A 19758-nucleotide genomic window follows, 5' to 3' on the forward strand; every position below is an offset into this window, starting at 1 on the left:
GTTCAGATGTAGCTTTACTATTTCAGTAATTTTTGTGTTGTTAAAATAATCCAGTGAAAATACAGAGGCCTTAACCCTTGGTGTGTGAAAGAGCTTGCTTTTGATTTCAGGAGGTATAAACAATACAATTTTTACATTCACACTTATATCAGCCTCCATGTACTCCTAGGCAGAGTTAGTAGAGGTGTCATTTGTGTAAAATAGTGTGTAGGAGCTGCACTTGCAGCCACCATGATTTGTGCTATTGTGACAGGCATTTCTTGGGCCACCACAATTGCATTCATTGCAGGAGCTAATGTGGATGTGCCACTTCTCATAGGCAGCGTCTTTGCATGGGTGCTGCCCTCCTGTTTGAAGCACTTGTGTGAAGGCCTGCATAAATGTGATCTGAACAGAGCATTCTGTGTACCTCTGTAATGCTGAATTAGTTAACCTCCTTTGCCAGGTTCAGATGACACAACATCCCACCATGGCTTAATTAAGCCTCAGGACGCCGCAGTGTGTGCTCTCTGCCATTATAAATATGCAAGCCCCAGTCAGAGGTTGCCGTGGCTTGTTATGTCATCTGAACCTGGGTGGCAGGGGCTATTTGAGGGTTAAACAACCCACTATCTGTTTTAGGGCTATGTGGTTTTTTATCCCTCAGGTAACCCTTGCTGCCTGGGTTCAGATGACACGATAAGCCACAGCAGCCCCTCGCTGGGGCTTGCATATTCATCATGGTGGTTGGCACGCAGCACAACTCTTTACGGGTAAATCAACCCACAGTGGGCTGTCGTGTTGTGCGAACTGGCCCACTAACTATGGAGGTGGGTTGTGTTCATCACACCATACAGGTATTGAGCCACCACACCAATCCATGTTATATTAGAATTTCAGCTGATAGTACCTGATCACAGCATAGTGCAACATTCTTGTTCTTAATGGTTTCCATCTTGATTGATGTTGTTTCCCATCATACTCATGCCTTCTTTTGCTGGTGTGTTGTTTTTTGAGATCAGTTTGTAAAATTTAGGGGTGGTTCAGATGTGGCTCCAGTCCCAATTTATTTGCAGTGGAGTAGTGGGATTGTATTTTCCTTGCTTTTGAGGCTGCCTGATGTTACAAATACAGTGAGACATACTAGAATCTCATATTGGGAAAGGAGAATTGCTGTCTCATTACAAACAACAAATAATGAGAGATTGGAAACCCAACCTTGGATTATTCTCTGGTAGATGCTGCTATCAATCATGCAAGGATACGAAACAATGGTCTTATATACCAGTGCATTAGTTTTACCTACAATACACAGTATTCCAGTTATTTCCAATTTTAATTTTAAATTAATCTGATATTGTAGAGTCTAGCAGAAAAATTGAAAAAGAAAGAGTTGGATTACACTCGTTTAGAAGAAAGGCAAACGGAAGAATCATTAAGTAAAAAGAATCTGCAAGCAACCCTTAATCAAAAAGACTTGGACTGTCAACAGCTTCAGGCGAGGCTATCTGCATCTGAGGACTCATTACAGAGGTTACAGAAAGAATTAGGTGAAAGAGGAGAGGCAAGTCAGAAACTTAAGGAAGAATTGTCAGAAGCTGAGACCAAATACCAGCATCTTAAAGCAGAGTTCAAACAGCTACAGCAACAAAGGGAGGAAAAAGAACAGCATAACCTGCAACTTCAAAATGAGCTCAATCAGGTAAAGGATTATTACACAGAAGGCTTGTGAAAGGTTTTTTTTTCCTTTATCCCCCCCCTCCGCCCCACCCCCCATTTAGTATTGAAAAACAGAACATAATAGATAGCAAAGACCACCACATTAGGTAAAAGAGTAATTGTAATGGTAATTGTAATGGTGATTACAATAGTGGGGTGTGGGTGTGGGGAAAGCAAGTTCTGAGGGCTTCTCCTTCTGCAGTGTAAGAGGCATTCTGAGCAGTTGCTGCTGTGGTTATCGTGAAAAGGAACTGAGAAAAGGGAGAGGAGCCTAGACGTTCCCTTTATCGAGTAGCTGGAGACTTGGTGAAGAATTGAATGGAGCAGGACACTCACAAGTTCAACAATTAAAACCCAGAGGATTACCTTGCTAAGTGGGTGATATTCCTCCCCCCTTTCAGTGCAGTTACTGCTCCGGATCTTTCCCCCTTTTCCAGTCATGTCACTGTCAGAAGTATGGAAATTATTGCATATGCAGTGTCCTCTTGTCAGTTTTCTTGTATGTTCATTCCCGTTGACAGCTGAAAAAGGCATTGATGAGGCAAGGCTATACATATCTGACACCCATAAGTGTGCACTTGTGCATTTCCAAAAGACTGAATTTTAAAAAATAAAAAACAATTATGGCCCCATTCGCGCAAATTTCTGGGGTCTGTTTTTTTTTTTTAAAGCCAGGCAATGAAAAGGGGTCTTGATCAGAGTGGGGATGGGTGACTTCTACCATGAAGGATACTGGGATAGCAGCTGGAGGATGGACAGGGAAGGAGGGGGAGAATAACTCACAGTGAGTCCGACTGTCAGTCCGGTGCACTGTGGGTTGTTTCGTGAACAATGCAGGTTTATTGTGTCGTTCATACCTTCTCCCTGTGTTCTGTAAACCAAAACATATGAAATCTCTAGCTACTTATGGTTCTAGCTGCTACTCTCTGCTGTTTCTTTTTCTGCAAATTATTAGGGCCCTTGCTACTCCTTCATCCTTCAAAGGACAGCTTCAGAGTTATCTGAAGGATGACTGAAACCCCTGGGTGCTCTGGCTTCTAATATTATTTATTTATTTATTTATTTATTTAAGCATTTTTATCCCACCATTCAGCCAAAAAAGGCTCTCATGGCGGCTTACAAAAATATTTCTTGACAGTCCCTGCCCACAGGCAGGGACATGACACAAAAGGAAAGGGGATGGAAGGGAAGAGGAGGGGGGAAAGCAAAGCAAATTCAGGCACTACATTCTTAATATAGTGGAGGGAGCAGTAGTTCCCTCATGTGCACCAGTAAAATAGTCATCTGGGCTTATGTTTTTAGGTTTACACATCTCTTGTGGCTTAATGGAAATTTGTTGATTGATAAAGTTCTTTGGCAATGTGCCGAACCTGAAGGTTCTGCAATCTTGTTTTGGAATTCTGTTTGAAGAACTTGCAGTTGTCTCCCTAGCAATCAAGGATAAAAGTTCTAGAAGCGCATCTAACTGATTAGTTCAGCTGGAAATTGATTTTGTGGTCATGGGGTCTGCTGCAAATTAATAGGATTTGAGGGAAAGCATTTTCTGTGGGAGAAGTATTGGGCTAATACATTTCAAGAATAGAAAGTGCAGCTCACTGAAATTCGTGATACTATTACAAAGGGTTTCATTCTACATAGCTGAAGTTTCATCATGGAGAATCTGAATATTATCCATGTAAACCACAGAAGCTTAAAAAAACTCATACCCATCTAAAATCTCCAGTGCCCTTGTTATTCTTGCTGCTAAAGGCCAAAGCAAATACGAAAGCCTAACAGTGCTTTCAGGAGATACTCAAGTTTCAGTACGGCTCCAAAGAAAGCAGTCCCTAAGGAGATCTCTCTAGTTGCTCATCGACATGCAGATAATATAATCAAGATGATACTGAAGGTCTATTTTGGAGATGTAGTGGAGAAGGTCTCGTATTTTGGGGACCAATCTGTTAAGCTGTGAAGTACAAAAATATTATTTTTTTCTCCTAGCTCTTCTATTTGAAGTGTCTTATTGTTCTTAGTGCATTCATTCACCTTTAACCCATAAACCCAGCACTTTGAAAGCTGTAGGACAGCTAGTATAGGTTCTGAAACACTGATGTAATGTGCTTTCAAAGACTGACCCCTGTAAATAGGAAGGCTGCCTGATTCTATTTATCACATACCGCTTTAGCAAAACTACTCAAATAGGGGTAGGGTCCATGTTTTGCAAGGCTCTATTCTATGAACGGTGGTGTGTTACACACTGGTTTGTTTCTTCCTGTGTGGTAGATGAAGCCTAATTGCTGGCACATGCTGTCTAATTTCTAATAGAAGAAACATAGGAAGGATGTCTGGTCCATTGCCTTATCTGACTTGAGAGAGGTTTGTCTTTTCTGGCTCCTTGAAAGATTTTCTATAGAACCATTCTTAGTTTTTACAGTATTCACTTACTTTAATGGTACAGTTGACAAATAATGTGCTTGTTGACTGTAGTAATATGAACGGTTTCATTCATTTTATGTACTTGTGCAGTTCATTTATCTGAAAGAAAGTAGCCTTAGTGTGACTTGAACTGAGCGTAGGCAAACTAGTTGTCAAAATCTAATCAATTGTTGCTGGTTATATATTTAGAATATCCCCAAATGAACAACGTAAGATGAGATATGGGACTGACCTCACCCTTTTCGCTGAGGTCTACTTGGGGTAGAAGAGAGAGGCATTGATTGAATTCCCCTACCTGCCAAGCATGATCAATTCTGAGAACTGTGCCTTTCTGATTGGGCTGTATGTTTAGTTCCAGTCCAGTGATGTGAATCATGCACACCTTACTCTGTGCTGTTTGTATGCAAGTATAGCACGTTAAAAATAAATAAAGCATTACTTGTCTATCAAAAACATTTTTGGAGAGAAAAATGAGACTAATTTTCCCTCCCAGTTGCACAATAAACTTCTGGAGACAGAGCGCCAACTTGGGGAAGCACACGGCCGGCTAAAAGAGCAGAGACAGCTGTCTAGTGAAAAGCTGATGGACAAGGAACAGCAGGTGGCTGACCTTCAGCTAAAACTTTCACGTGCTGAGGAGCAGGTAGGTATTGAAACCAAGATCTAATTCTTCCTTGCATTTAATTTATATTTTATTGTTGGTAATTAAAATACCCTTTTCATGCTGTTGGAAATTAATGGAATATAATCCAGGGACCTAGCAAATATGCGATTTGCCTCAACAAATTGATCAAACGCAAGACTTTGAAGTGCAGTGAATACATATAGTTTCGAGGAAATAGCAAGCATAGAACTGGCCAAACAAACTGTTACTCAGCGATACCAAAGTAAGGGGGAGAGGTGACCACCAATAGAACTGCCTGCTGCATAGTGGCTAGATGGACACAGACATTCTTCACAGGGACTTTATCTGTCTATGGGATTTGTGAAAGGGGACATGGCTTGTCTTCCCCTTGAAATTGAGCTCAGTAATCTTGCAAGCTGCCAACAGTCTCTTCCCTCTGCCCCCTTCCAGTGCTTATTTGGGACCTCCTGTATTCTGCAGCTGCACTGGATATATAGTCAGGATGGGTAGTCTTAGCTAAAGATCTGTGCTGTCCAAAAACCCATTATTCTATTCCCTCTCCTCCCTTTCCGCTCTGAAGACATACAAAGTAAGTAAGATGATAACTTTTAACGGATCAGTGTATTGGTCCTCCTTAGTTAAATTAGGTTGTTTTAAAACATTTATTTCTCCCTCAAGCCTTCTTCTGTGGTTAAGCAATAATTTCTTTCTGAATTTAAAAGTGTGCAATAACTGTGAAGTTTATTGTTACACTAACATGAGGCATCTAAAAATTCTGATTATGTCAAAATTCATATTAACGAAACAGCAGCAGATCTCTCTCTCTCTTTTACACACAAGTTTCCAGATATAAAATTAAATAATTTTATTATAGTTTGGCCTCTGTTGGTGTGAACAAGTTATTTGTTGATGAAATGTTGATTTTTTTGGTTTGTCTAGGACAAACGTACTTCTAAATTAATTTAAAAGGTATCTGTTGTAAAGTGCTTCAGTATTAGAGTAAATGCTAAACACTATTAAACTACTGAATTGTGCTTATCAGTTTTCAGTCAACAGTCTGTGACTATTTTTCTAAGCTAAAGGAGAAAGCAGGAAATGCAACTGAATTGCAGCATCAGTTAGATAAAATGAAACAGCAGCACCAGGAACAACAGAATCTTCAGCAAAGTACAACAGCAAAGCTGAGAGAAGCCCAGGTAAGAGAAGTCACTAGGAAAAGATCATGTTGCCAGGTAATACTAGATACACCAGTTGTGCCCACTACTGGTGTAAGACAAGGATATGACTACTACCCCTCGTGCTTTGGTGACTTCTAGAGTAGGTTACTGTAGTACTTTTTAATGTGTGTCTATCATTTAATGGGCTGAACAGCTCAACTGGTTTAGAATCTGCTCATCTTCTGAAGATAATAAGCCATGGCAAACATATGATACATTTTGAAACATCATTACTGTCTGCCACCTTTTCCAGGCCAAGATAAGAGTCTTGACTTTTAAAGCCTTAAATGACCTAGGTCCTGTCCTATCCTAGGTATTAAGGCCTGCCAAAAAGGCCCTGCTTTAGGTGCCATCCATTGTGGATTCTAAACTGTCCTCAACAAAGGAGCAGGGTTTTTCCCCCCTGTGGGTGGCTCCTGCTTTTGGAACTCTTCCTGTTTTGAGATTTGGGGTAGGCACTATCTCTCCTTTATTTGGGGTCAGTGGGTGAAAAATTGCCTTTTTTGTAGTCTTAAGACGTTTAAGTAAACAAATCCTTCTTGCTTTGTATGTTTCTCATTTTGAAATGCTTATTTTGATTTGGCTTTTTGCCTATTGATTATTAGATATATTTTTAGACTTGAATTGTTTTAATTTGTTCTTGTTGCAAATTGTTTCAGGAGCCATTATAGCTAAAAGGCAGTCTCTAAATAGAGTAAGTAAGTAAATATACATGTTGCATAATTAATTGAGCTAATATATTCCCCCTCACTCCATCACATCCTAAGAATGATTTGGAGCAAGTATTACGTCAGATTGGTGATAAGGATCAAAAAATTCAAAATCTTGAAGCCCTGCTACAAAAGAGTAAGGAGAATATCTCCCTACTAGAAAAGGAAAGGGAAGACTTGTATGCCAAAATTCAAGCTGGTGAAGGAGAAACAGCGGTTCTTAACCAGCTACAGGAGAAGAACCACACTTTGCAGGAACAGGTAAGATCTTTTCTAAAGCAGAAGTTCTAGTGTATTATAGAAAAGGTGTTTAATCTTTGATCTACAAAATGTGTTGAGTGAAAAAGTGAAAATTAACAGAAAGTGTTGGTTTTCCCCACAACAGCAACATCTAAACAAGCATCACACATAATACATTGTACATACCCACAAAACTACGTATAACAACTACAATTACTAAAAAACATTTAAGGGTGAGGTTAGGATATATATTTCTTCCATGTGGTGTTGATGTATTTTAAAAACCAGAATATTGTTTTTTGTTGGTAGGTTACTATGTTTGACGCTGTGGTGAGACACGCCATGTTAGGGTGCTAGTTGGGGCATGGAAGTGAGGAACAGGGTAGAGCTGTATTAAGCCCCTAAGATTATAGTAAGTATCCAGGAGAGAGGGATTAGGTAAAACACCTTTCTCTGAACTATACAGGGAAGTTTCAGGAGGAAGGAAAAGAGTAAAGATACTTCCCAGAACATTGTTTTCTCTCTCCCATATAGCATCCATGTCAACTCTGCTACTTTTCACTGTTCATGCTTGTTGATGTCCTCCGCATAGACATATATGGAAGGCACCAGTCCAAGCTTGGTGAAGACCAAACACCATCATATCACCAGCCAGCTCAATCAACACCGTATTTTACAATACACAACTAGGCAGCCAGGATCAGATCGCAGGCATATCTAGTTTAGCATTCTATTTCCACAGTGGCCAACCAGATGCCTTTGGGGACACCACAAGTGGAGAGTGCCGCCTACAAATCTCTATGGCCTGTGTAGGAAGGCAGCAGTTGTTGCCTGTAACCATAAGCTGCAGGGTTCCCTGCAGGAAGAAGTTGGAAACCCTCAAAAACCCAACACACACAGGAGATCTGCACACCACAACCTTTTTGCCAGGGGGAAAGGCCAGCACCACAGAGGGAAGGAAGACATTCTGCTTTAATCACAGTAGTTAGCCAGTTCAATATCCTTGCTATTAAGGTGAGGCCAACATGGAGAGCAACAGGCTTCCCAGAACATACATTCGAGTCCCACTGTGATCAATGGTCCCCCACAGATACAGTTCACGACACTACATGAAACATAGTCTGTATTGGTGTCTATGTAAGGGGTATGCATATTTTGAAAGGAGAGGGCTACTATAACACTACAGTACATTAACAGGAGATTGGTGTTAAAGAGCAATGCAATGAGGAACAGAAGTTGTAGGTTGAAGACCTGCCTGGGGAGATGTTGATATCAATAAGGCAAAGCTTGCCTTTTGGTAATTCTGGCAACATCAATAATATTGGAGGCAGAAGGGGAGCAGTGAGTTCTGCAAGCAAAGTTTAGGAATGGGCTTTGTTCAGGAGGACCCTTATGCTCATGACAGCTGCAAGACAAAGCAGTAACAGATGTATCTCTGTGCTGGGTAGTGCTGCACCTGTTACATTGTCATGGAGAAGAAGGTATTTGGCCACAGTGACATGTGCTTTAGTCAATGCACTCCAAATGGGGCTGCCCTGTGTTCAGAAACTACAGCCTGCTGCAAAACATGGCAGGCAGACTCGGCTGATGTGTGTTATATGGACCACATTACACCAGCTACCAGTTTGTTTCTGGGCTCAATTCAAGGTGCTGGTTCTTACCTATAAAGCCCTAAATGGCTTGTCTTGCTTTTATTTACCATTTCCCCTTATTTATCATTAATTGACTAGTAATAGAAGACTAAATATGCACAATATATTATAGGAGTTTCAGTAATTATCTAAAAGACAGGCCCACAGCCTATGTTATTCTTCATATTTTAGATGAGATATTTTATTAATATTTTTCCTTCTAATTATGCTTTCGTTTTGTTTGTAGGTAACGCAGCTGACAGAAAAATTGAAAAATCAGTCAGAAAGCCATAAACAGGCTCTAGAGAATTTGCACGAGCAGGTGCAGGAACAGAAGGCACATTTAAGAGCCTCTCAAGACCGTGTTCTCTCCTTAGAAGCAACTATAAATGAACTCAGTAGTCAGCTAAGTGAAAGCAAAGAGAAAGTGATGCAACTTGATTTGCAGGTAATCTGACTTTATCCTACATATTTATAAAAACATGAGTGGTGGAGGTGTTGGTTTATTTTCAGAAAATCCAGTGATTGTAATCTATCTTGATGAGCTTCAGAAAGTCGTGTGACCTTAAACAATGTACATAGTGGCGGCCTTTAGACCTTTAGACATCATGATAAACTATGTTCTTTTGTTACAAGAACAAGCTGCAGTGAGCCTTGGCCTTGTGTACTCCCCCCCCTTCTACTCTGGTACAGTTGTGGGAAGAAGATTGGAAGCATTTGTTTCAATTTTTGATTAGCCATCTTTTGTCTGAATCTGACAAATTGGTTAATCTTAACTAATCTTAACTAATGATTAATTGTGGCTGATTTTCTTTGTCACAAGCCAGCTTTAAGCAGTAAGTTATGAAGCTGACTTGTTTCAACAAACTATAGTTAAGATTAACCACAGCTTAGGGGTTGAATGCTTTGAATCTCTTCACTGCCATGCTAGAGTAGAAGAGGGAAAGAAGGAGCATGCAAAAGATCCTCTCCTCGACACGGCTATACTGGAGGAGATGCTGGGGGAAGAGCGCAAACCTGAGGCTGGCTCATTGTGGGTTGTTCCTTTCATGATTAGCCATAGTTTATCATGACATCTGAATGCAGTGTGTTTCAGTGGGCTGGACTAGTCCAAAAGCAAATATCACTACATCAGAAACTGTAAGTAGTAAGAATATAAGAAAGGGGGTTTTGGAGCAGACCAAAGGCCTAACAAGTTCTGTTCTTGCAGTGGCCAACCCGATGCCTATGGGAAGTGCAGTAGCACCCTCCTGCTCACATTCTCTGGAAATCAGAGACCTACAGATTCTGGAGGTAATATATAGGCATCAAGACTAGTAGTCATTGAGAGCCTTATCCTCCAAAAATGTGTCTATTCCCCTGTTAAATGCCACCCAAGGTGGTAGCCATCACTAAATCTTCTGGTAACACCTTCCATAGTTTAATTCTGTACTGCATGAAGAAGGACTTCCTTCAATCTTGGGCTGCCTTGAAAATGGTCTGGGAATTTCAGCTGGTCCAAAATAAGATAGTGGATTGTTAACTGGGACTGGACAACGTCATCATATTCTGCCAGTACTTTTTGATCTATACTGGCTGCCAGTCCATTTCCAGGCCTGATTCAAAGTGCTGGTATTAACATTCAAAGCCCTAAATGGCTTGGGGCCAGTTATTACCTGAAGGACCTTCTTCTCCCAAATACACCTGGCCTGAACCTTAAGATCATCTTCAGCAGTCCTTCTCTTGGAGCCCCTGCCAAAAGAAGTGAGGCAGGACGCTACTGAGAACAGGATCTTTTCTGCTGTTATTTTTATACTGCAGTATTTTTTTTAAAAAAATATATCGTATTTTATCATCTTGTATTTTATGTTTTTAATTGTTGAGAACTGTCAAGAGAGCTTCAGCTATTGTGTGGTATAGAAATGTAATGAATAAATAAATACCTGTCCTGAATCTCCTACTATTCAGCATTCTGTTCATAGTGAGATTTACTGCACAGGACATAGACCATAAAATAAAATAAAGTAAATGACATCTTAAACCAGTTTAATATAGTGTAACCAACATTAAAAAGTAAATTTAGAACTTTCAGGAAAAAAGTGAGATTTTTTCCCCCTTAGGGTTCTTCAAAAACACTTGTAATTTGTGACCCATTTTGGAATTGAATTGAAATTTGTCTTTCTCATAAATTGATGGACAGTTTAATTGCTCTGGTAGAATTACTAAATTACTCCCTTTAGGGGAAAAATGTTTCAAGGAACTTCAACGACTTAATATTTATAGTGTATATTGAAGCACTTGTTTTAATTCTGTCAGGTAAAAGCAAAGACTGAATTGCTTCTGTCAGCGGAAGCAGCAAAAGCTGCTCAAAGAGCAGACCTTCAGAATCATTTGGACACTGCCCAGAATGCATTACAAGATAAACAGCAGGTGAGAGAAAACAAAAGGTTATATAGAAAGCTTTCATGAAAGTCTGATTCATTTAAAACCAAATCACTTGGGTGAACGATGCTATAATCACTTAAAATCTATAACTCCGTGATGACCTCTTTAAATTCAGCTTAAATTGCTAAAATAATTGAGTTGAGATAAATGTTAAATGAATTACTAAAGGAGATGCATTACTAAAGGAGATGCATTCACACTGTCACTTTTATCACATTGTTATTCAGTTGTGGTGGAAGAAATCAGGTCAGATTTCACTGGACTTGTGCAACTTTTGGGCAGTCAATTGACCATTAAAGGATGGAGTATAAATTTCAGAAATTAATAAAATAATTATTTGGAGTCTGGTCTACATTTTTCAGTTGGGAATGATTTTTTTAAAAAAACTGATTAATAATCCAAAATGGATAATCGTACTGTTAAATGTGGGTGTTGGAGGAACCTACAAATTCTTGTGTTTGAGCTTGATCTGTATGTTTATATTTGAATCCAGATTTCTGTGAATTATATAGATGTTCTACAGTATGAAAATGTTTGCGAACTGCATTTCCCTTTAAAAATAATTGAATAATCTATTAAACATGTTTCAGATACAAATTAGTACTCCTTTCACCAAACAAGTATGGCAATACAGGTTTTTCTAAAAAAATATACTTTTAAATGTTTATTAATAGGAGCTAAATAAGGTCAGTACACAGTTGGATCAGGTTACTGCTAAGCTGCATGACAAGCAGGAATACTGTACCCAGCTGGAAGCCAATCTTAAAGAGTACAAAGAAAAACATCTTCATTTAGAGCAAAAAACTGAAGAGCTGGAAGGTTACCAGAAGGTTTGTACTCAGGAACTCCCCCCTCCCCATTTGTTTATACCTTGTATATAGTGGGTGTATTATCAACATTGCTAAGATGAGGAGGGTGTAGGGGTGAATAGAGGTTTGTTCCAAAGCTAGCATTGATTCTCTATCAGCCTTATAATTGCCATCAAATATATAATTAGAACAGGGACCCAAATGCTAAAAGGGATGAAAAATGTTTTTTTCTGAAAATGCTAGGAGAAAATTTAGACAAACATCAAATAGGCACTGCAGGGAAAAGTTGATCTTCAGTGTCCTTATTGGATGTTCACTTCTCTGTCTATATAGGAGGTGCACAAGTACTAGCTCCTAATATCACTGTGTATAAATGGTGAGCAAGAAGAAGGTACATCTGACCAGCACCTTAGTACTTCTTAAAATTGGTGCTACATAAGCCTGTGAGCAGCATTGCTTTAGCATACATTCCTTATTTTTTTAATTTTTTTTTTTATTATTTATTTATTTATATAGCACCATCAATGTACATGGTGCTGTACAGAGCAAAACAGTAAATAGCAAGACTCTGCCGCATAGTTTGCACCTGTCTTTATATAGTTTTATATGATTAGGGCATGACTTACAATGAATGTTATACTTGAGTGCTTTTAAAGTGTGTGATAACTTAGGCTTGACAGAGTTTTTAAAAGTAAAGATTGTAAAGCAATAATTTTATTAAGAACGGTTTCTATCCATTTGATCACAATATTTGTACAACCTGCCCTAAAAGTGGGATAGGGAACAGTAAGCATCAAAATAAATAAATACATGGTCTTTGTTCAGAAAGGGATGAACAGAAGGAGTGGAATATTTTTCTAAAGTAACATTTTGGGTGTAACTTGGATATTATTTGTTCAGCACAGTTGGACTGGTCAGGAATATTGATGCATAAACATCACATAGCAGAGATGTTCTCCTGTTGTGCAGTATGTTTTAGTGCGTGAGGTTGAAATGTTGATCAGAGTTGAGAACAGGTTTAAGCAGGATACATTGCTTATGGATAAATATTTGAATTGTATCTGAAATGTAGTTTATCCAGAGTGACAAATAATAGTCTTGAAAACAGGGAATTGTTGGAATGTTTGCTGTCTTCCCATATTAATGTGGATAATTATTCTTGTATTTCATATTGGGAGAATTTAAAAATAATGTTAAAAACTCTATCATTAAATATACCAAATGGATTGCACATAGAAAATTCAAGTTGTTGTCTGGAGTGCCATGACAGAGGAATTCAAATGTAATACATAAGAACACTTTGCTTCCTTTCCCAGGTGTGCAGTATAAGTCCCTACATTGGGGATTTCTCCTCTAGGTAGAAAGACAGGAGATCAGTCTTTTATCTCACCATGTTGAGGAGCTGCCTATCCAAACCTATCCAGTCTTTTGGACTAGAAGCAGGTCTTTGGTAGACCCCAGGGTAGCTTAAAAGGAATTTAAGACCTCTTAATTTTGTTTAAGACATAATTTTCTTCCTATTTTTATTTATAATTTTGCTCCTTCACGTTCCTCTGTCTTAGTTAGGTATCAGAAAGGATACTTTTGGGAGTCCAGATAGGACAGCAGCCTACCCATGCAAAATTAAGTAGATCCATACCCATAGGCACATGTTGGGGAGGTAGGCAAGACCACATAGGAATGTCCTGTCCTTTTCTTTTCAATTATCCTTTTAAAATTATTAGTTTTCCATGGCTGTATTTATAGCCTTTCCTCCAGTTACTATTTGTGTTTCTGATGAGTGAGAGTGTTCCCTACTCTGCCAGTTTTGGTCTGGGTAGGCAAGGAGCTCCTCTATATATTGAGATCAAAGATGGACCAGGACTCCCTATCATGTGGAGATGGTAATCCAGATACAGATATTACGGAAGGCCAACTTGCGACTCTCCTTCAACTCTTCTTACCCCTCAAAATTTGCTGTGCTGGTTGGGGCTGATGGAAATTGTAAGCCAAAATGTCTGGAGGGTCACAAATTGCCCACCTCTGACCTAGAAGAATGATAATTTACAGTAAGTTTAAATAAGCTCCCACCCCTTCATTGTGTCAGTTTATTTTGTTGCAATTGTTACCTTTAAGAACGTAAGAAGAGCTGCACTGGATCTGACCAAAATCCCTCTAGTCCAGCACTCTACGTACACAGTGGCCAACCAGCTGCCAACCAAAAACTGACAAGCAGGACATGAGTTCAATAGCACCCTCCCACCCATGTTTCCCAGAAATTGGTATACATAGGCTTATTACCTCTGATACTGGAGGTAGCATACAGCCATCAGGACTAGTAGCCATTGATAATCTTCTCCATGAATTTGTCCAGTCCCTTTTAAAGCCAAATTGGTGGCCATCACAGCATCTTATGGTACTGAATTCCATAGTTTAACCATGTGCTGTGTGAAGAAGTACTTCCTTTTATCTGTCCAGAACCCCCACCAATCATCTTCATGGGATGAGTCCAGGTTCTAGCATTATGAGAGAAGAAGAAAAATGTCTCTCTGTTAACTTTCTCACATCATGGGTAATGTTGTTTAAAAACTGTTTGTTACAGAAACTTGAAGCCGACATTGTTGAAATTGTGGGAAGTAAAGAAAAGACACTTCAGGAGCTGAAGCAGCAAAGACAACAATGTACAGACTTAAGTCTAAAAGCTGCAGAACTGACCAAACAACTAGATGCGGAAAGAGACATGTATGCTAAATTTCTTAAATGTACTGCTTTTCAGAATTATATCAAAATGTTAAAGGCACCCAGAGTTCTTGGTTACAGAAGACTTCTTCTCTTCTCCCCTTTAGAAGAGTTGCTTCTATAAAACTATAAATTGACAGCTGTCTTAGTTTGCTTTATACTAGCAAACTATTTAATTTATGTTTGGCATAAATTGGCATATACTGGCATAAAAACTATGTAATTTATGCCAGTATATTTAGCTATCAGGGACAGATTAACATTGCTTAAGCTTAAAATATTAGTTATTACTGAAAAGATATGGGAAGTGCTTGGAATATTTGAAATGTGCCATATAAATGTGACTGCTTATTATATCACGTTTAGTATGGAAAGATGTTCAATTATTAATTTGTGTTTGTACAGAGTATCTAGTACTAAAGTAGACCTACAAAAGAAATGTGATACTTTAGAAGAAGCAAACCAACAGATATTGAAGCAAGAGGAAGAAAATGCAAGATTGCAATTGGAGGTTGAGAAATTGCGCCAAGATGCGGACAAACACCACAAGGAACTAGATGGAAGGCTGCAAGCAGTGACAGAGGATTTGAAGAAAATGAAGTTGGAAAAAGATACTCTCTTAAAAGAACTTGAAGTCATCAAAGACAAATTGTCAAAAAGTACTGAATCTTTGAAAGAAACAAAGGATGAATTGGAAAAGGAGAAACAAAAAGGAAAGGCAGCGGTGGCAGAAATAGTGAGTCATTAATTTTAAACAAATAGACATTTCCTGCGTGGCCGATTTGCACATCTATCTATAAACACTAGCTGAGCTGAGCTGCCTGCTGTGAAAATTTAGGGCAGTATGCTAGTGGTTGATGGAGTTGACAGCGGGATATTAGTGCTCTTAAGAATACTATCTTGAGTATTCACTAATTAAATGTACAACATTGTTATATGTGCATGCTTATCTTGGAGTGTTGGGCACTGACCAGTCTGTTGTTAATTTTTGAACAGTATTGGAAAGAATTTGGAAGAGTAATGAAGAAGGTTTATTTCATGTACATTGTGGAAGAAATATTGAACTATGATGATTTGGAAGCCAAAAAAGAAAATAATAATATTAGCAGGAGTTTTTTTATGGCTTTAAAATAATTAGATGCCTTATAAAAGATGGCCACATGCTTGCTTGAGCACCCTATAGGATTACTTATATTGCATTAAGTATAAACAGATACATAATGACAATTGTCATTCTTTTGTGGGTGATGATACTATTTATTTATTTTTATTACATTTCTATACCATCTAATACCAAAGCTCTCTGGGCGGTTCATAACAAAACCTTAAAATACACTATGAAATACAATATGAAATGTAAACGTTGAAAACTACAGTATAAAAGTACAAACCACAATAAAAACTAGTGCCAATGCAGAGATTTAAAATACAAAAACAAAATAATGCCTGGGAAAATAGAAAGGGCATCACCTGGCTCCAGGAAAAAAACACAATATAGGCGCCATGCGGGTCTCTTTGGGAAGCTCAGTCCACAGCAGAAAATGTCCTGTTCTCGGTAGCTACCCACCTCACTTCCTTTGGCAGGGGCTTATGGAAAAGGACTACTGAAGATGACCTTAGGGTTCAGGCAGGTACATATGGGAGGAGACAGTCCTTCAGATAACCTGGCTCCAAGTCATTTAGGGCTTTGAATTTTAATTCCAGCACTTTGGATTGGGCCCAGACATGGACTGACAGCCAGTGCAGATGGAAAAACACTGGCATAAAAGGATCACTTTGGCCAGTTCCCGTTAACAGTCCTGCTGCCCTGTTTGGACAGCTGAAGTTTCTGGACTGTTTCGAAGGCAGCCTCACATATAATTTTTTGCAATAATCCAGATGAGAGGCTATCAAAGTATGGATAACTGCAGCTTGGCTAACTCTATCCAAATAAGAATGTAGTCTGTATATAAGCCTAAACTGATAAAATGTGTTCCATGTCACTGAGTCCACTGTGCTTCACGTGACAGTTCTGGTTCCAGGAGCACCCCCAAACTATGAACCTGATCCTTTTGGGGGAGTGCAACCATCTCTAGAACAGGTTGAACATCACTTAGGCAGGCAGATGAATCACCCACTAACTGCACCTCTGTCTTGTTTGCATTGAGTATCAGTTTATTGGCCTATACGGTCTGTTACCATGCCCAGGCACGGATTCAGAGCAGCCACTGCTTCACCTGGATTTGGTGAAGAGGGGAGATAGAGCGGGTTGTAATCTGCATATCAATGACACCTCAGTTCACACCTCTGGATAACCTCCCCCAGCAGTTTCATGTAGGACAAATGAGCCTAGTGGTCTGATGGATATGAGCTGCAGGAAAATTGCTTGTTATGATGATTACATTTACTAGTTTTTTAAAAACTATTGTAATCTCAGCTAGAAGAAATTGCCTACAGATGACCAGGTGGGCTGTAACAAGTAGCAGGAAGCGATTCATTCAGTCATAAGAACAAAGGATTTTGACCTCCTGGAATAGTGACCTGCTGGAACAGTCCAGCTTATACTTGGTGTGGATCCAGAAAGAAAGATTCTACTGGTGTACAAACCACCCCGACTGCTCATCAGTCTCACTGCCTGAGATGACTGAGGTAGTGGTAGTAGGAAACCTCAGGAATTCAATGTTCACACCAGGGCTGCTTTAGTGGGGCTGGTTTGAGACTTCATGGTTACTATGACAATCATTGGGCTTTCTCAGTATGTCACCAGCCCAATACTTTCCCTCATAGAGGAGTTGTTCCACTCTTCTGACTGGCTTCCCTTTGCTCGTATGATTTGAAGCTATATAATATCATTTTTGATGTGTGGTGGCCAGAACTCTGCACAACATTCCAATTATTGATGCACATAGATTTCTATAAAGCCATTACAATATTGGGAGTTCTATTTTTGATCCCTTCCTATTGATCTCTAACATGGAATTCATGTGTTTTTATAGCTCCTGCGATACATTTTGGATTTCTCTTTTTACACAGGAGAAATCTTGTCAAGAAGCTAGACGTCAACTTCAGCTACAATCGGAATCTATAGCTAAAGAACAGAATGAATTGAAAAACTTGCTGGAAAAACAGGAAGGGGTAATGTTGATTGTTATACCACAAACATGAAATCCATGGACTGGCTGCTTCATCAAATAGTTTTGCTAGAATCAAACTCTGTGGAAAGAGATGTCATTTCTGCTTTGTTCTACATGCAAAGCAGGTTCCATTTAAGAAAGTACTGTATTAATGCTCCTAGGTTAAATAACTTAGTGTGTGAGTATTTAACATAAGAAAGGATAACACATGTGTAGGATACTTGCAGTGTTTTATTTGTATAAATTGTTAAAGTGAATTTTTAAAAAAATGCTTAGCCAGTGATGTCTGCAACAAGGCATAATGTAAAAGCAGCAGTATTAAAATAATAGTGGTTACCGTAGAGATAACAAGTCGTCTACATTTCTATATGTAGATCTCCAAGCAGCTGGCAACAGAGCTTGATTCAGCACGTGCACAAGTCCTGCAGATTCAAGGAGTTCTGAAAGAAAAAGAAAAGAATGAACAGCAGTTGCAGCTGAAGGTGAAGGAACTGAAGGAATCTTTTGACCAAAAGAAAAAACAAAATGAAACACAGCAAGCTGAATTAAAAACAGCCCTCTTAGAAAAGGTAATAGTCACATTTTTTCTTCAGGAATACTAATGCCAATTAGGACCAGCGCAAGACAGTATGCTTCCTGAAATGAGAAGCAGTGTTCTCCCCCCTCCCCCCGTTTTAAATAGTTTTTGCTACCGCATTAGCTGTGGAAATGGAGGAACTTCTAGGCCTTCTAGTGCCATCTGTCTGCACAGTGTCTCACTCCTGGGAATGTGAGATCCTTCAGAGCAATGCATTCTATGCAAGGTTGCTCCAGACAATGCCTGTTTAAGGTTTTGCAGTTTACTACTGCTAAACTTTTAAAAGTAGTGGCAAATACTTTTTTAAAGTATAAGAGTAGTAAACTGAAATGTTAAACAAGCACTCTCTGGGGCCACCTCACCTATAATGCCTTCATTTGGGGGAGGCCTTTCTTTCAGAGCAAGGCATGGGTGAACTGGAGATTCATGTTGGAGAGTTGCCAGCTGCTTTGCTGCCGTGGCTAAATGAAGGGTGGTGACTCTGACAGGTGGCTGGGTCAGACGAGCTGGAGTGCTTCGCCAGAATCACCACCTCAGGCAAAGGGTTCACCTTGCCTAATGTGATGGCCAGTCGGCTCTGATTGCTCATTCATAGGGGAAGGACTGGTATTTGCCAAGCTTTGAAACTATAGCAATCTTGAGTATACAGGCAAAATATTCATCCAAAATCCCATAAAAGTATAGAATATTCTATTAAAGCTATTTCTGTTCTGTATATTCAATTGCAGCCTTTCATTATTAAGACAGCCTAAAATAATCCTTGGTGGTAGGAGAGAGGGGTAGTTGTGAAGACTAATACAGATTATCTTATTCTGTAGGGTCTACTACAACGATGTATTTTACTTACTCTCGGTGACAAGAGAGAATGCAGTTGGAATGTTCTTAAGAGCTAGGGAGTTTTCCACTCAATATGTATTATGGTGGCATGGATGAGGTGGCTTTACTATCCATGGAAACCATTGTAGTCCACAAAATAGGAAAAGCTTGCTAGCAAATATGAAGAGGTAAAATAGATTGGCCCATGCAACTTTGGTATTTACTGATTTTCCTTATCAACGGACCAGTTTGGTGCTGTGGTTAGACTGTTGGGCATGGCTGAATTTCACTGGGGCCCAATGCAGGTGTAACAATTGCAAATACCTTAACAATAGTTAAAAGCATGAGAACTAACGATGGTGTACTGACATTTTCACTGAAGTTAGTGCTAAGCATGGTTAGTTTTAAGCAGCATTTCCAAACCCCACTGCAAACTCTGTTTTTAAAAAAATCATGGTTAGTCTTAAGCTTGATGAAAACATAACACTATATTGTGATTTACTGATTGTCTGCCTGGGTAGAGCAACAAGCCATGGGATAAATAAACCATGGGTTAGAGTTATGTGCAAATCAGGTTAGTGTATCCGAAACCTAACCTGTAGATAATATTAGCTACATATATGTTTTTTTAAAATAAATCAGCAACATGGTTTGTTCCCATCAAGCTAAACGCTGATTTAGTGAGATGTCTGAACTATGACAGTATTTCTGTACTGGGCCTTAGGTAAGTTTTTATCTCAGCTTATCTTATTTTGCAAGGGACAA

At 39.2% G+C, this 19758-nt stretch overlaps 1 protein-coding gene across 3 annotated transcripts in view; it reads left to right on the forward strand.

Annotated features, from left to right (window-relative positions):
* EEA1 (early endosome antigen 1) overlaps positions 1 to 19758 on the forward strand; it is a 68408-nt gene that overhangs the window by 26483 nt on the left and 22167 nt on the right. For all 3 annotated transcript variants that reach the window (XM_063133801.1, XM_063133802.1, XM_063133803.1), the window contains 11 exons: positions 1343 to 1681; positions 4607 to 4756; positions 5815 to 5934; positions 6723 to 6926; positions 8784 to 8984; positions 10832 to 10945; positions 11635 to 11790; positions 14351 to 14490; positions 14893 to 15223; positions 17500 to 17601; positions 17975 to 18169. In XM_063133801.1, the coding sequence (XP_062989871.1) occupies positions 1343 to 1681; positions 4607 to 4756; positions 5815 to 5934; positions 6723 to 6926; positions 8784 to 8984; positions 10832 to 10945; positions 11635 to 11790; positions 14351 to 14490; positions 14893 to 15223; positions 17500 to 17601; positions 17975 to 18169 (2052 nt within the window). The remainder of the gene's footprint in view (positions 1 to 1342; positions 1682 to 4606; positions 4757 to 5814; positions 5935 to 6722; positions 6927 to 8783; positions 8985 to 10831; positions 10946 to 11634; positions 11791 to 14350; positions 14491 to 14892; positions 15224 to 17499; positions 17602 to 17974; positions 18170 to 19758) is intronic.

The sequence above is a fragment of the Elgaria multicarinata genome, chromosome 9, assembly GCF_023053635.1.
Source record: "Elgaria multicarinata webbii isolate HBS135686 ecotype San Diego chromosome 9, rElgMul1.1.pri, whole genome shotgun sequence".
Classification (NCBI taxonomy): Eukaryota; Metazoa; Chordata; class Lepidosauria; order Squamata; family Anguidae; genus Elgaria; species Elgaria multicarinata.